The 18,448-nt window shown below is 43.4% G+C and overlaps 1 protein-coding gene across 1 annotated transcript in view; it reads left to right on the top strand.

Annotated features, from left to right (window-relative positions):
* LOC126262527 (uncharacterized) overlaps nt 1-16,507 on the top strand; it is a 50,974-nt gene extending 34,467 nt beyond the window's left edge. The window contains exon 2 of the mRNA XM_049959200.1: nt 11,123-16,507. Coding sequence (XP_049815157.1) covers nt 11,123-11,635 — 513 coding nt within the window. The 3' untranslated portion in view covers nt 11,636-16,507. The remainder of the gene's footprint in view (nt 1-11,122) is intronic.
* The last annotated feature ends 1,941 nt before the right edge of the window (nt 16,508-18,448 follow it).

Raw genomic sequence — 18,448 nt, 5'->3', positions numbered from 1 at the left:
TCGGTAGGTGATGTTTCACCGCGATATCCATGTTGATCTTGAGCCCGTAGGTCGATCTGGTTCAAATGCTAATCATTTCTGCACAACATACTAATGTAAATTTCCTGTAAATATGAACTTCCTATTTCTAATCATTCAAGGTGCTCTTCTTTTTTTCTGAACATGGTTGGTTGATTATTCTTTCAGGATACATTCTCACGAATTTTAACAGTAAACAACCTCGTGATGCTGCAATGATCCTTCGCTATCAGGATGCAAGGAAATTAAACATCAAACAAATGAAAATCATTTTAGATATAAATATTTACGATTCCTGCACTACTTAACTGTCATTGGGAAGAAACAGCTACAATGAATCTCTGTCTTTTGCTTCCCGCTAGTTGTCTAAGGTCGAGTTTGTTATGTGATGATCAAACACATTTCTTCGCCTTTTTCGTCACTTGTGAACATCACAGGCAAATGAGACAAATGGCAAACGTCTTCAAATGAGTGGCAAAGTAGCTTCAAGTTGTAAGTTCATCACCGACTGACTGCCGTAATATCTTCAGAGATCACAAGCTAAGCCTAGAGTCGTAGAACAGACTCGTAACTCTCGTATTTATAATTTCGCATTTCCATCGACAACTTTTAAGAAAAATAAATATTTTAATTACAATAATTTTATAAATGATACAATAATTTTAGGAATCTAAGAATTAGGGTTAAAAGAATATAGTATTGTATTTTAACTAAAGTTCAGTCTTGATCACAACACTTATGTCTCAATAACATAGATGACCGGTTTCGGTTATATTTATATAACCATCTTCAGACCCATGGCTTCCTTGGAGGATGGTAGGCGGAGCTCTCCTCAGCTGCTACGAACTGATCTTCGTATATAATAGACAGCATAAAAGAAGTATAAAGTTTTATTTTGTTATTTCATTAGCCCCATTTTGTTTTTAATAACTCCCTTTAGTTTAAAATAAATGATGTGATGACAGACTTTCATTATTATACGTTAAAATAGGTGTTTACTTCACAGCAAGTATTACTTCAATTACTAACAAGCTGAATGAAATAGGCATATACGATGTTCCGAAACTAAGCGTTCAAATTAATTCAGAAGGTAGAGAGCATAAAAAAATGCATTTACCTATGATAGACACAGTCTCTGACGCCAGTTCCTCATGCTAAGGACGATTAACACAGTAGGTAGCTTAGCTTGCCATTTACAGGAGTGGCATTCACGGCAACTGCTCGAATGCTCGACTATTGGCGTGTATGCACGCAGTACATCGTCGGACAATTGACTGACGTGTCCATTGGAAAATTCGTGGCATGTCCGCAATGGTGCCAGCAGCGACGACAACTTTAGCGAGGAGGTCTTCTGTTTCCACAACGTTTTCATACACCAGCTGCTTCACATGCCCCCAGAGGAGGAAATCCAGGCATGTGAGACAAGGTGACCCGGGTGGTCGATCCGTAGATACCTCACAGTTATGCTGAAATTGGCTGTCGCCCCATCGTGCTGGCATCATGTAACGTTTACAGCTCCAGCAATCTTCCGTTTCGAAGATGTGACATCTCCGTCCGTTGAGGTGAAATGGAAGAATGTACGGTCCTATCAACCTACCACCGAAAATGCCGGCCAGCACATTAACACCGAATCGCCATTGATTAGCATCAGGTCGAGTACGTCGTGGATTCACATGTTCGCCGGCCATGGTGGCCGAGCGGTTCTAGGCGCTCAGTCCGGAATCGCGCGATTGCTACGGTCGCAGGTTCGAATCCTGCCTAGGGCATGGATGTGTGTGATGTCCTTAGGATAGTTAGGTTTAAGTAGTTCTAAGTTCTAGGGGACTGATGACCACAGCTGTTCAGTCCCATAGTGCTCAGAGCCATTTGAAACATTTTCACATGTTACCAAACAAGTGAGCTGTGGATATTTGAACGTCAGCACACATTCCCAGTCGGCGACAGCGGCGCAACAGCTTACGTCAGCACCAGTAACAAAACGTCCCCCGGCATTACATGTTAGCTTCGGAGACCATATGTTCGTTATCGAAATATATTTCTTTTGATGTTCTCTATCTCCTGTATCAATTTGAACAAACTGTTTCCGGACAACTTGTATGTGACCAAATGTATCGCGTAATTCATGTATGAGTTAGTATCAACGGTATCTATAGACACTGGTTTTGCTACTACGGTGATGGAAATGTGCCTACCTCTGAGGTACATTCAATGCACGGGTGCTGACCAGACGAACACTTACCTCACCCGTACTGTCCGGAATATTCACATTTGACTTCTGATTCTTGATCGGAATATCACTTTGCATCACCCACCGCCTGTGTAATTTTGCAACTAAGGGTTTTTCCTTTACTCCCCTTATTTTTCTGTACCGCGCTCTCGCTTACACGGGGCGCGCAGTAAAGGCTCACGGACTAGTTCCAGTGTTTCAGACGATAGCTCAGACGGCTCGTGCTTGGCTTTGCCACACCGCGATCTCGGCCTTTGCAGAGCAGTCGTGACTCTACTGAGTCTGCTTCGTGACTGGCGGAAGCAGTTCCTCGTGCGACCCGCAGCCACGGCTGGCGGTGAATCGGTTTATCGTCTTCACCACTCTTGAACAATTTCTCAGCTTTACAATACATTTGTCCACCTTCGGCGCCAGTTCTCATTTCTTCATTACGGAAAACAGCAGTATACTATTCATCTGATTTTCTTTAACTCCATACGAAACACTTCCGTTGTTATTGTTGTTGTTGTTTCGGTCGTGACTGGTTTGGTGGACCTCTCCACGCTAGCCTATGCCGCTCAGCGTAACTACTGCAACCTATATGCGCTCGAACCTGCTTTCTGCACTCAAGCTTCGGTCTCCCTGCGCAGTTTCCTCTATTTCCAAATTTACGATTCATTGACGTATCACGATATGACCTGTCAGCTGATCTTTTCTTTAAGTTGTACTATAAATTTCTTCTTTTCCAGTCCGATTCTGTGTCCTCTCATCAGTTCCATCCATCAAACCTTCAAAATTCTTCTGCAGCACCACACATCAAAACTACCTATTCTCTTCTTGTCGGAACTCTTTATGGTCTTCATTTCACTGGCGTACAGAGCTACACTTCATATAACTTCGGAAAAGATTTTCTAACAATTAAATTTGTTTTCGCTGTTAACAAATTCTTGTTTTTTATTAATGCCATTCTCGCTATTGCTTATCTGCATTTTACATCATCTCTGCTTCTGCCATCAGATTTTTTTGCTGCCCAAATCGCGAAACTCATCTCCCGCTTTCAGTGTCTCATTTACTAACGTAATTCCCTCAGCCTCACTTGATTTAATTCGACAACGTTCCATTGCCATTGTTTTACTTTTGCTGAGAGACTATTCATTCCATTCAACAGCTCTTCGAAGTCCTTTGTGTCTCTGCCAGGACTGCAGTGTCGCCAGGAAACCTCGAAGTTTTAAATCGTAAACAGGGTGCACGATAATTATTCGCGAAAGCTGACGTGTGCGAGAGTATATGTTAATAGAAATAATACCAGTAAACATGGGACCCTCCTGCGACATAACCGCAGATGTGTGTTCACTAGCCGCCACTGACACCAGTGTCTAAGATTGTTCTAGTTGGTATAAATCTGTCTGAAATTTAATCTTTTCGATTGAAATCCCCTCCAGCAGCGCTTAAAAATCACCAAAAGGTGAAGTTTTGTTCTTAGCGCCGACTCTTTTTCCTGGAACACCTCCACGAAGGTCATTACCATATCCTAATAAAAATACTGACATGCTTGTATTTCCGAATACTTTTGTAAGCTTCTGAATCCTCCTGACTTTTTCTGTCTCTCTACCTAGGGGTTAAAGGAGCTTTTCAAACCTCGAATCTCAGGCCGGCACATTCTCAAGAAGGATTATGTGTACTACCAATTGTAGTCACTGAAAGTGATACCTGGAAGTCAGTAGACTAAGATTCTAGATTGAAACATTTTGCTACATTAAAGGCTAGAAAAATTTCAATAATTCGTTTTCATACAAGCGAAAAATTGTCGATACGCATGGTGAAGATGTGTATAAATTGTACATGATTGTATCAATACAATGCGTCTTTCATATCACAGACAAATGTGTGATTTCCTTTTCAGTCGCATACATAAACATTTAGATTACTTTTATTAATTCTTAATTACCTTTATGGAAAAGTTTCTTAAGTTTAATTTCTTAGTGGTGAGTTTTCTTCACATTTAAACCACAATTTACTTCGCTCAGCAATGTCAACATAAAAGTTCACGAATTTTATTTATTTTTGACTCACTTTTCCTAACTGGAACTCCAAATAATCGATAGATTATAAAACAAAATAGTTACACAATTTAAGCAAAAAATAACAGATATTGTATACATGGCGGAAAAAAGTATCACTTTTTCGGAACGCTGTAATTGTCTCCCACTGCAACGTGCAATTGTCAAACATGGCTCACAGGTGGCTTCCTACGTAATGCTGAAATAGAGTGGCGCACCACGAAGTCACCCTCGGCGGCGCTTCAAACAGCAAGGTGTCAACATGTGCGATATAACGGCCACGGATCAGAACTTCATGCACGATGTTAGCTGGGTTAATGATGTCACATTGGCACCACATTTCTCCACAATTCTGCCCAGTGCCATTGTGGAAGGAACACACTATGGAAAGGTCGTTACAGCCCCTCTTACCCACATTTCATCCTTCTTTTGTCGCCTCTGCGATGGAGCGCGACACCCAACGTTGCAACCATTCGGGTTGCTTATGGATGGCTGAGGAAGACATTTCAGACACAGTACCATTCAGAATCGACACAGGAAGTCCTTATGAGGTAACATAAATGGCGTCAATAAAACCACCACTTTCCATTTCGCGATCTAAAAACGACGATTCGCCGCGCCATGAGCAACAGATCGACTTTGTTGACAATGTTAGACACGTATGGCACCCAGCGGACGATTCAACCCTACTCTAAGGACATTGTGGATCTTCCCTGTTTGGAGGATAGAGCGACAGCAAATGTTACTCTGTTGGACTGGGTGCAACCACCAGGGACCAATCGAAACCGGGCGATGTAATTTAAACTCGATCCAAAGCAAGGGTGTGCTTTTTTGGCCCTGCTGTGCTTTTTTGGCCCTGCTGTTCACGCCCGCCTGTGGAGTGATCACGGGGCTGTGGAACGTTGTCACACAGTGGATAAAACTGGATAGGCCCTCTGTAAGACCGGCCAGTTCGGCAACACTGTAGGTGCCAGCCACGCACCTTTGTTCAGCACTTTTAAGACTCCCGACACCATTCATCGGAGTAGCGCTCTGCTGCTGCTCTGGCGCCTGGGAGCAGGCAACCCTTTCGACACTCCTCATACGCTGGAGCAGTCACGAGACACGACTCAGCTGAATGGTGTCGAAATCTGTGGCAGGTACATTTTTAATGTGCTGAACGACGGTGCGTGGCTGGCACCTAAAGCGGTGCCGAAATGGCAGGTTTTACAGGGGGTCTATCCAGTTTTATTCATGCACATGTCAATGTTGCACCCCTCCATGTTACATCACTGGAGTGCGTGAAACAGGAAGGCCGAAAAAGTATGAACACTCTCTGGTGCTTTGGATCTAGTTTAAATTTCATCGAGCGGTTTCTACTGGTCCCTGGTGATTGCACCCTGTCCAACAGAGTAAAAACTTCTGTCGCTCTATACTCCAAAGCGGACAGATCGCATTCAGACTCACGATAGCCTTAGAGCAGGGTTGAATCATCCATGGGGTGTCAGCTGTGTCGAACATGGTCAAAAAAAGTCGTTCTGTTGTTCACCGCACTGCAAACCATCTTTTTCGACCTCGAAATGTGTGGGAATCAAAGCTCCAAGAAAAGTATCGGTTTCATTGATGCCGTTTCTGCCACCTCCTGACAGCTTTCCGAGTCGATTCTGAGTGGCACTGTGTCTGAAATATTTTCGTCGTCAACCCAGTAGGAAAACGCTGGGTGTCACTGTTTTGAGAACCATCGCAGAGGCGTGAAAAGAAGGGGTGAAGTGTCGATAAGAGTGGGTCCCACCATCTTCTCATCGTGTGACTCGCCCACGACGCCATTCGACGGTATTGTGGTGAAATATGGTGCCAGTGTGACGTCATTAACCCACAAGTTCTGAACTGTGGCCTGTCATTCCCATATGTCGACACCTTTCTGTTTGACCCATCGCCGAGACCGAGTTTGACGTCGAGGTGCGCCACGCTTTTCCACCATTACAGAGGAAGGTTGTAGGCAGAGCCAGATTTCAAACTTTACTGCTGCAGCGGGACACTACCAAGGATCTTCCAAAAAGAGGGACTTTTTGCGCTTTGTATTTTGAGTTTTTGGACTCAGCTAAATAGACAGGACATTTTTTTGTGACTATAAAGCACTACAAAGGGTCTGTTTCTTTCTGATTCCACTAAAAGCTTTTAAAGATCTCAGGAATTACCTTAAATGAGAATGCATTGTTTGTACTTTCAATATTTAGCACTCGAATAATATTCAGAAATTTATTTCTGTTACAAAGAAATGTCTGTGTAGTACTTAGATTAAAAGGAAACACACTTTCATTAGACCTAAATTTAAAGGTCTTACCCATAGCAAGAAATATGTGACCGAGAGTGAAGTGGCTATTAGGGATTAACTCGAAGTAGAGGAGGGATATAGCAAAATACAATGTGAGATGCAGACTGGAAGGGGCATAATGAGTCACTTGTCATTACCAATATCCATGATTTCAAAGGTAACTATCGAAGATCATTCGAAGGTTGCGTTTTGTTTCATGGAAGTCCATATTTGTGACGTTGGATTTGGAAAGAGCAAACAGACACTTGAACTTTAAGTCTTGGTTAACGTGTTTATTGGCAAAAATAAATACATCATATCGTATAAATGTTATTGTGGCATTTGCATGACCAAACATAAATAAAACATCGATCATTGGTTTACAAGTCGTTGAATGGGAACCCTCACCTCTCATTCCTCGAGTGCCTTTTCTAGTTTGCGTCTAACATTGTATTTTGCTGTGTCCCTCCTCTGGAACTAAAAACATATTTGCTTATTTGTCCCCGACTGGACCTTTTCATGACCTTGAATAATGTATCATTTAATACGTAATATTTGCCTGCCATTTCGAATCTTGAATCAAGTAGTAGGGTTTCCATTAAAAAAAATAATTTTAGCCTCCATATCACCTTGAAAATCACAGCCATGGTCCTCTTTGCCACCCACAACGTTTATCTGAAACATTTTGTTGTATCTCATCTCCATCCTGAGTTATTCCCCATTATGGATTAAAATAATCCGTCCTGTATATGCATGTCTGTTTCTGTGTAGTCTAAGTGCAGTATACCTCTATTGTTCGCATATTGGTCGCGGAAGGAGACTGCGTGTTCTGGGGAATCTTCTTCCCTGCATGTGCATGTAGGTGTCGGTCTCAGACTCAAATGGTTTAAGTGCGTGGGATAAGGTCAGTGTCCAGTTACGAAATGTACCATACCGGCTGGGATCCGATTGTTATTCTCAACAGCTCTCTTGTGTCAGGTAGGAAGTCGTGCAGTCCACGTCTCTTACTACTTACATCCCACTAACTTTGTGACATAACCAGACGCCAACTTTTCACGTAACATGTAGTCTGTGTAGTTATTGCATGCACCTCATCTAGTCTCCCCATATTTAACCACTACGTTGCGGCTCAGTATTTGATCCTGATATCTCTGGGGCATATTTTGAGCACTACACACAGTGCATACACTGAAGTGGTGCCGAAGGCTCCAGGTAGCCTAAGTACGAGGACACTTCCTTTGCCCTCGTCTGACTGATGCTTTGTTGGTAACCAGGATATGACTGTGCGCCCACGTGCTGGCTGCAAAGCTGAGTACTGATTCGGAGAGCTCACACTGGTATGTCCGTAGGACTGGTAGAGGTAGTCTGTACTGTTTTGGCCGGCCGAAGTGGCCGAGCGGTTCTAGGCGCTACAGTCTGAACCGCGCAACCGCTACGGTCGCAGGTTCGAATCCTGCCTCGGGCATGGATGTGTGTGATGTCCTTAGGTTAGTTAGGTTTAACTAGTTCTAAGTTCTAGGGGACTGATGACCTCAGAAGTTAAGTCCCATAGTGCTCCGAGCCATTTGAACCATTTTGTACTGTTTTGAATTTAGCTTCACCTGTTGATTTAGGACTTTCTTCTACTTTGTCTGTTGTTAGTTATGAGTTCGTGAAAATTCAATTTCTCATCTGTCAGTAACTCAAGACAGCGCGTGACATGTGCTAGTTTTATGTTCGTGTCTCCTATTTCAACTGGAGGGTTCCTTTGGAGTGGTCCGTTCAGCAATGTGTATGTTGTTTTACTTTCGGCTATCCTGAGTTTGTTGTCGTGACACCATTTTATAACTTTGTGTAGTATTCCACTGACTTTCTCTCCTAGATAGGTTCTGTTGTTTGTGGCGACCACAACTAATAGGTCATCTGCGTAGACGCCAATTCCGTCTGACTTGTCATCCCTATCTAAAAGTTGTAGGAGGGGTTAGATTGTTATATCCCAGATGATGGGGTCGCAGACCGATCTTTGAGGACAATCTTTGGTAACTCTTTTAATTACTTTCCGGCTGTCCGTTTGCCATTAGACTACTCGGTCTTTACAGTAGTCTAGGAAACTGCCGTATAGTGATTGCTATACTACCAGACTTTTGAAATATTGCGGGCCACCAGAAGTTATCGAATGCCCCGGCAGTGTCAATCATTATTGCCATAGCGTATTTCTGCGTTGTGCCATTAACTATGTGTAGGGCACGATTGATGGCAGCATCTATGGACTTGGTGATTCTGAAGCCGAACTGGTGTTGTATCGAACCGCTGAGAGCCCTGTGGGTTTGCAAACGATTATACAGTAGCTTCTCCTAAATATTTGTAGGATGTTTATTAGGCATATACAGTGAAACGCCAAAGAAACTCGTATAGCCATGCGTATTCAAATACATAGATATGTAAACAGGCAGAATACGACGCTGCGGTCGGCAACGCCTATGTAAGGCAACAAGTGTCTGCCGCAGCTGTTCGATCGGTTATTGCTACGGTGGCAGGTTATCAACATTTAAGTGACTTTTAACGCGGTGTTATGTCAGCGCACCAGCGATGGGACATAGCATCTCCAAGGTAGCGATGAAGTAGGGATCTTTCCGTACGACCATTTCACAAGTGTATCGTGAATATCAGGAATCAGGTAAAACATCAAATCTCCGACATCGCTGCGGCCGGAAAAAGATCCTGCAAGAACGGGACCAACGATGACTGAAGAGACTCGTTCAGCGTGACAGATGTGCAACACTGGGCTATCATCAAGTGTCAGCGTGCGTACCATTCAACGAAACATCATCGATATGGGCTTTCGGAGCCGAAGGCCCACTCGCATACCCTTGATGACTGCACGAAAAAAAGCTTTACGCCTCGCCTGGGCACGTCAACACAAATATTGGACTTCTTGATGCGATAATTTACCAACAGCCGTATGTATTGTAGAAATTTATTTTATTTTATGCACTTCGTGTCGCCTGGCCACCGGGAGGTGTTGCAGGACGAATTGATTCACGGATCCAGTTATATGGCTCCTTCCGTGTATAACGATTTGACGACTATGACGAGTGGGGCCTGAAGATGGCATCAGTACAATGCCGAAACTGGTAGCACACAGAAGTTCATAAAATAAAATAAATTTCTACAATGCATACGGCTGGTGGTTAATTATCGCTTCAAGAAGTTGATGCCAGCCGTTGTCCCACGATCCATAATGGATCAACGAAGATCAAATATTGGACTGCTGATGACTGGAAACATATTCCCTGGTCGGAGGAGTCTCATTTCAAATTGTATCGAGCGGGTAGACGTGTACGGATATTGAGACAACCTCATGAATGCATGGACCCTGCATGTCAGCAGGAGACCATTCAAGCTGGTGGAGGCTCTGTAATGTTGTGGGGCGTGTGCGGTTAGAGTGATATGGGACCCCTGATACATCTAGATACGACTCTGACAGGTGACACGTTCGTAAGCATCGTGTGTGATCACCTGCACCCATTCATGTCCTTTGCGCATTCCGACGGACTTTTGGCCAGTTCCAGCAGGATAATGCGACACTCCACACGTTCAGAATTGCTAAAGAGTGGCCGTAGGAATACTCTTTTAAATACTTCCGCTGGCCACCAGACTCCTCAGACATGAACATTATTGAGCATATTTGGGATGACTTGCAACGTGCTATTCAGAGGAGGTATCCACCACCTGGTACTCTTACCGATTTATGGACAGCTCTTGCAGGATTCCTTATGTCAGTTCGCTGCAGGATTACTTCAGACGTTAGTAGAGTCTATTCCACCTCGTGTTGCGGTACTTCGGCGTGCTCGTGGGGGCCCTACGCAATATTAAGCAGGTGTACCAGTTTCTTTGGCTCTTCAGTGTAGGTCTGTAAGTCTTTGGATCTGAAAGTTCCCTGCCTGCTGGTTTCTAAATAATAACTACTTTGGAGGTTTTCCATACTGTAGGTACCCTGGCCAACCGTAAGGCACTGTTCCGTAGGGTTGTTAGGAACGGGGTGACGTGCGGTGCGGTGACTGTTCCCGATATTAGGCCGGTGTACCAGTTATTTTGGCTCTTCAGTGTAGGTCTGTAAGTCTCTGGATCTGAAAGTTCCCTGTGTGCTGGTTTCCAAATAATGGCTGCTTTGGAGGTTTTCCATACTGTAAGTACCCTGGCCAACCATAAGGCACTGTTCAGTAGCGTTGTTAGGAACGCGGTGACGTGCGGTGCGGTGGCTGACTGGTGTGTTGGTCTGTTGCACAGGTGGTGCAGCTGGTGGCGGGAACAGGGTAACATGCGGTGCGGTCATTGGTCTGTTTGTCTGTCGCGCAGGTGGTGAAGCTGGCGGCGGGAACTGGGTGATGTGTGGTGTGGTGACTGGTCTGTTTGCCTGTCCCGCAGGTGGCACAGCTGGTGGTGGGAACTGGGTGACGTGCGGTGTGGTGACTGGTCTGTTTGTCTGTCGTGCAGGTGGTGCAGCTGGTGGTGGGAACTGGGTGACGTGCTGTGTGGTGACTGGTCTGTTTGTCTGTCGCGCAGGTGGTGCAGCTGGTGGCGGTGTTGCTGGCGGTGGTGGCTGGCGGGCGCGCGGGCCTGCTGCGCGTGCCGCGCGTCTACAACGCGCTCATCTCGACCAACCAGCGGCTGGCGCCGAGCCGCGCCGACACCGTCTCGCTGCCCGTGGTGGGGCCGGTGGCGCTGCTGCCCGCCGCCGCCATCGTAGCCGAGGAGGCGGCGCCGCCCCCGGCCGCCAAGAACGCCTCGGAGGCGGAGGCGGCGGCCAACCACACGGCGGCCGCGCTCGTGGCGCCGCTCGCCGTCTACAGCCCGTACTACTACTCGGCGTACTCGTATCACTACAACCCGTACCTGGTGCCGCCGCTGCTGCACTACGGCTACAACTACCTGCCGCTGCCGCTGACGGTGCCCGTGCCGCTGGCCGTCGCCCACCCCGCGCCGGCGCCGGGGGCGGCGGACAAGCCCGACCAGAAGAGCGGCGGCGACGCCAAGGCCGACGCCGACAAGGAGGCCGTCACCGTGGAGGCCAACTGAGGCCGCCGGGCCCCTCCACCCCCCAACCACCGCGCCAGGCTTTCCGACTTGACCTCTCACAAACTTACCGTCCACCGTCGACCGTAGGAAAAGCGCGTCGGTACCCGGAACCACCAGCAGCCACGCCGTTTTGGAGTGTCATCACCTGTCAGGAGAACACTTTGCGATTAGCTACCGTATGGTCAGGAAGGCGTCCATTTCAACGTGTCAACCCTCACCCCCATACGTGTTAATTGGAAGAAAATTGGGAGATCTCTGTGAATATGCAGGTCCCACACTCGTTGTAGGTGCAATATTTACCCAACGAGACACACAATGGACCAACAACCTCTGCAGTCGTTCAGTCTCTGTACCGCAAAAAACTTCCATTAGTGGGCCACACACTCGATTATATTTTATCTGAGACACACAGTATTTTAAAATTGCCTGGAAATCTGCCTGCTGAAGCTGCCTTCCTACCGATCGAAGTTCCAGTCGACCGAAACATTTGAGATACTTACGTTTTGTGTGAAGCAAAATGCACTCTGTAATTTCCGCCGGAGTGCCTACTGAACATCAGCCTTTCTGCCACTCAAAACGTCCGGCGCAGGGCCAAATATGTTAATACTATCCAATCTTATGGGAGACTGTCAATAATCTGCAATTACCGTTAGAAATGCTCTCTGAAGTTCAGATTTCGTGCCATGCGATAGCTCCGAAAGTGGGCTAAAAACGTTGAGGTAATTACTTCTTATGTCAGAACGGAAAATCCCTGCTCAAGGTCTGCATTTCTGCCATCCAAAAATTCCGTCAGTGGACCAAAAATGTATACATATTACGTGAAATACTCCGGAGAAGCGTTGCTGTCTTGTTCAAGGAGGCATACCAAAGTCTGCAGCCAATTATGCCACGACGTCTCCGCTCCCAGATACCATCAAAATGAAAACTGATGCACAACGATTTACAAATACTTATAGCGATCACCAAAATCTCTCCAAGTTGAAGAACATCGTATTAACGACACGTGTAACTACTTTTGCAGGATAAAAGAAAACATCAGTTTAAAAAGGCAGTGTTTAATATTGTATCTGTAGACTGACGAAATTCACCATGTGACGTGCCTTTACCACAGGAAAATTATTCAGTGCAAAGTTAAAGACACTAAAGCTGGACTGTATCTGCTAAAAGTGAAATCGAGTCTTCACAAGGAAAGTAATTACATCTCAACTGTTTCTGTCCAGAGCATCCAAACGTTTCTCCTGTATGGGGTGAATGAAATTAAAAAAAAGCATCAATTTTTTAAAAATCTGCATGATTGTAACTATTAATTCCGCCTTCAGTGATAAATAAATTTGACTGTAAATACACTGGAATATAGTGGCATGTGTTTTGCAATATCCGCAATGGATAAGCTTAACAAATAAATTTACTTCCAATGCTGTGGAATAAATCCGCGGTTTTTAATGCCTGCCATGGCTGGTACAAAATTTTAATCAGTTATGTTGGATATATCCAGTGTTTCTTATACACCGAATTTATTAGTGGCTGACGATGGAATTTACATGCACATACATCTGAAGTATTACAGTCACAGTTTTGCCAAATGTAATGGAGAAAGTGAAATGGCGAAATAGATTCACTGAGGATAAGCTTCAACCAGTCGCCGATCCATAACACATGACGCTCCACTGATGACAGGCGAACAGTAGTGAAAAATTAGGAGCGGTACTGACTTGCACAACATCTCTTCTGCTACAAGTGTACGTCGTGTTGCAAAGACACACTCTGCGCGTATTAAGCGAGTGAGTGTTGAAATCTGTAGCCAGGATACTCGCCAGTAGCGGGGCAGCAACATGGCAGCACTAGTGCGTTGTCCAACATTCGAAACCTCGACCTCCGCAAGAGAAGTCCGCCGGTGAGACCCCGATTGTGGTCTCTGGGTCGCTTCCAGCACCACGACCTCTGCACCATCGCTTCCGGTCCTATGAGCAATCTACGGAGCCAATGAGGAGAGTCACTGAGCTATTTTCTTTCGATTATAAGTTTACTTTGATCTCTCTCATGTTCTTTTATATACACGTCTTTCCCACTTTAAATGTTTACAGATATCATGATCTCTCTCTCTCTCTCTCCCTCCCTCCTTCCTCTTCTTTTTCTTTTTGCGCTATAGTCTTGCACATAGCACTTTCTCTTCATTTTTTCTTGTTACTTCTTTTTCCTTCAGTATTCCTCCATTGTTTGACATTAGTGTTTCTTTTTCTCCGCTCGTTAGGCCACTTCCTCCCTGTTTCGCTTCCTGCCTTGGAAAACTTCCATTTTTAAAGCTTCCCTACGGAATATTTCCTTTTCCATAACGTCTTCTTCTCTTGTATTGGTTCTTCCAACTTTTTTTTTTTTTGGCTGCTTCAATCCATGTGGTTGTTGACTTTATCTTGCCAATGACATTTCAAGTCTTTTGGGTTAGTCTGTTAGTCTGTTGTCATCCATTCTGTAAATATGTCCAAATAATAGCAATCTCCACATCCTCATTGCTCTGGCATCTTACCCTTGTTCAGATAAACTCCATTACTTCTCCTTAATTTCCAAACATTCGAAGTTTCCTCTTCGTTTCTATTTTTTTTTTTCCTTTCCTTTTTTTGTAGTCATCGGCTTTCGATTCTTTCTTTTTTTTTTTTTTTTTTTTTTTTTTTTAAAGGAATCAGGTTTTAGGTTAGCTTAATGCTTCTGCTAAATCTTAACGTAATTACTACAACCATCATTCTCTATAATGTGTTTTGCATACTTTCAGTCTGCTCCTGCTCCTACTGTCTTTCTCCTGTACTGCATCTTACAGCGAGTGGGTCTAATGTATAGCATTATTATTTTGATTTCTGCTCCTTATCTTACACGAAATATTTTCCCTCTGATTATTGGTAATGTAAATAAATGTACTCGGTTGTGTAAATACGGTACAATACTCTATTTTGTTTGATGAGTTCTCTCTCTCTCTCTCTCTTCTACCTATCTCTGTCCAAAGAGGGATGTACATGTTCTTCTACGTTACCATCCTTTTGCAAAGTACTTTTTTGTATTACAGATAATCAAAAATGTATGTACTTACTTATATGTGAACCGACGCAAGCGTACACATGACACGGTTTTGGGTAGCGGACTTCATTTCTTCCACCTCGTGCGCATCAGAACAGATCTCGCAAAAGTGACTGGTGATAATTTTTTTTATATATATAAATAATTTGTGAGTGTCGTTGCTGTTGCAGAAGTCGGGACTATTGCTGTTCTGCTGCGCCGAGGTGGACTCCGCTGTTCTCAAACCCGTGAGTCTCGCTGCCGGAAAACGACGCACCGAGAGGCGGCTTTGTGGCTTGCAAGGCGTGGGTGGGTGTTATCTTGCTGGAGCACCAAGTGCTTGCATGTAACTTGCATCTATCTCTGAACTCTTTAACCCACTCTTGGATTCATTACTGTTAACGCCAATATTCTTTACCATTCAAGACGGCTCCATAATGTTTTAAATATGTGTCTCATAACATTCTTCGTTGCTGATATGCTGAATAAATACTTCTTTGTTCTCTATGTTTTGATAACATTTTTAACATTGTGAGTGAACTTTTTGACAACTTCGTTGCTATTTTGTAACCTTACATAGCTATTTTTTCCGTCTTGCTGTTCTTCTTCACTCATCTTATTGAGAAATACTTCTCATCTTCGTGTCTGTATACAATATCTCTCTCTTTATTCTGCCATTTATATGTATCATACAAACATTTTGTTCCTGGTAATTGCCCTTGGATATAATTCCTCTCAATTAATGCTAATTCTATGTAAATGCTTGTTTCTCTTCATACTGTTCTTTCTTTGTCTTTTGCCTCCACCTTCACTTTCCTGTGTGTTAACGTCCGATTTATCTTAGATTAATGTGTTCGCTTGTAACTAAATACGTCATACTTCTTTTTCTATCCCAAATACTTACTGATTGTTTTTGTTTTCTCTGTACTACCTTCTTTTAAGGCCATTCTTTTCTCCTATTTTCATCTCTGTTGAAATGCTTCTATTTTTATCTTGGCTAGAATGCTACAACTAACATTGCTTCTGTAATTAAATTTCAGAATTTTGATGTCCTGCACTAACTCTAACAATTCCAATATTCTTCTCTATCGTATTTCTACTCCGACAATAACTCTTCTTCTACTCATTTAATTTTTTTCCAAGAAACACTATTTCTTTGTTTACACGCTTCAGCACTGGCTGTAGTTATTTATCTCACACTGAATTGCTAACGTTCTTTAATGGCACCATATCCTACTGTCTTTAGTTGACTTTTTTCTGCATTACCTGCACTATTTTAAAGAATGGATAGAGCATTCTGACCTATAATATCTTCCGTTGCAGCTGTCCTTTTGCGTAACGTAGTGACCACTCTTATACTACAAGCATTGAACGCTGAATCTAATTAGAATGCACTTTGTGGCTTTAAGGTAGTGCTCGAGAATTAACGGTGGTGGGGCACGTTGTGTGTGCCGTAGTCTGCTAGTGTTCAAGGGCCGCTCAGCGTGTGGCTTAGGCGGCACACCTACTGTGTCTACTTACTGTAGCGGCAGGTAGAGCAGCCGTTCCGGCGCCGCCAGCGACCTTTCGCATATAAACGGAGCCGCGCCGCTTGCTGTTTGCACGCCATTGTGGCCGATCTGAAAGCTGCAAGGCCGCCCTCTCGGTACGTTATCTGTTCTCGGAACTTGTGTGTTTTACGCTCGGTCTGAGTTCTCGTTTTGTATGTGTGTTTTTGTTTTGTGCACCAGTTGTCTTTTGTATCTTGTTTGTGACTGTGCCGCGCAAATAAATAAGAAACGGCGAACAGATACGAAAGGGAAACAATAAAACAAAATAAAAAGAAAACTTGGAATTCTTTGTGCTAGTTCCCTGACAGCCCAAGATCATTCCTTTTCCCACTCAAAGAGCACTGCCCGTTTCAAATTCCGTATCCGAGCAGTTCAGTTTTAGGAAGCGCATAACACAAAGCTGTCTTCTTGTTTTATTACTATCTTAGCACCAGCTGAGCACCGCAGAGATTTTTTTTTTGTTTTGTTTTTATGTAATCAAATTTTTATGCTGTTCACAGACTGCAACATCTTCTAAACTTGTGGCGCTAATTAAGGCCGTAGAAGCATGGCCTTTTCCAAATGTACTTCTGACCGAAAAGCGGTTCTAGTAGTCGGAGTAAGAGGTCTTCGTTAATATTACCCTTTGAGGTCTAGTGGTGATATTCCCATAGAAACTTCCATCTTTCAACAAAAATGGCTCTGAGCACTATGGGACTTAAATGCTGAGGTCATCAGTCCCCTAGAACTTAGAACTACTTAAACTTAACTAACCTAAGGACGACACACACATCCATGCCCGAGGCAGGATTCGAACCTGCGACCGTAGCAGTCACGCGGTTCCAGACTGTAGCGCCTAGAACCGCTCGGCCACCTCTGCCGGCTCATCTTTCAACACTCACTTCTTTATTTCTAAATAAGAACTCAAATACAAGTTTTCATAGATTTTGCTTTAAGAATGTTTTAACATAACGAGATATTTTCAGAAAAAATTATCATCCCCTGTTCACCACCTTAGGGGCTGAATTTGCAAAAAGCAACGAAACATGCATTTTTTTTTTTGTTTCTAGCCGAGAAGTCAAATACGAATTTTGAGAGATTTAGTTTGAAAAATGCTTTCGTAATGAAATATTTTCATAAAAACTTTCATCACCTATTTTTACCCCCTCAGGGATTGAATTTCCAAAAACCCTGAAACAATATTTTTTGCTTCCACCGTGAATTCACATGCATATTTTCATAGACAGTGCTTCAAAAATGCTTCGTAATGAATTACTTCCATAAAAATTTTCATCCTCTTTGGTAACGAATTTTCCAAAAACACTGAAACACGTATCTTTTTAAATATCCAACCAAGAAATCAAATGTCAGATGTTACATAAATCGCTTTAAAATGCTTTATTAGTTCATGATTTATTTGTTAAAAAAGCTTTCACCCACTATTTCACCCCATATGGGCTAAATTTCCAAAAATGCTAAAACACATATTTATTTATTTCGGTCCGAGGAAACAAATACCAATTTTCGTAGTTCTAGCATCAAAATTACCTTAATATCGACAATTTTCAGAAAACCTTTCATCCCCTAGTTCACGTTCTTAGAGTGCAATTTCGAAAAATCCCTTCTTAAACCATGAGTCAATATCAGATCAACACCCTCTCCAAATTTCACGTTTCTGTCCTTAGCGGCTTGGGCTGCGCAATAATGAGTCAGTCAGGACGTTCAGAGAGATAGGGAGAGGGAGAGAGAGAGAGAGAGAGAGAGAGAGAGAGAGAGAGAGATTACAACCGGTTTCGATTCTCTATCATCTTCACGGTATAAAATATCACATCGAAGATAGACGTGGGACGTAACACATACCTGATTTCTTAGACCTTGAAGATGGTTGCTAAAAAAATCGGTTGTAATATTAAAATAAAAACAGACAGTCTTTGTCATCCTATTTCTAAAATATGTAACAGCTGTTGCCAATTTCATAAAAAAAAATTATTCAAGTAGATCAATATCATAAAAGAAAAGCACAAAATTGTAGATGTTTCATGTTCTACAGTACTTCTTGTATTTCGTTTGTTTCGTTTTACTCAGATTGTTAATTTAATTTAAACTGTTATATAAGCTGCTCGGCTGTTTACACCAGACGTATCTCTTCTCTTCTGTTGAATGTATTTGTTTGTTCATTTTGTCCTCCTCTTCTTCCGCCTTATTCCCTCTCTCTCTCTCTCTCTCTCTCTCTCTCTCT

Source organism: Schistocerca nitens, chromosome 6 (genome assembly GCF_023898315.1).
Source record: "Schistocerca nitens isolate TAMUIC-IGC-003100 chromosome 6, iqSchNite1.1, whole genome shotgun sequence".
Taxonomy (NCBI): Eukaryota; Metazoa; Arthropoda; class Insecta; order Orthoptera; family Acrididae; genus Schistocerca; species Schistocerca nitens.
The sequence above is the reverse complement of the archived record's forward strand: the minus strand, read 5'-3'. Positions and strand labels throughout refer to the sequence as shown.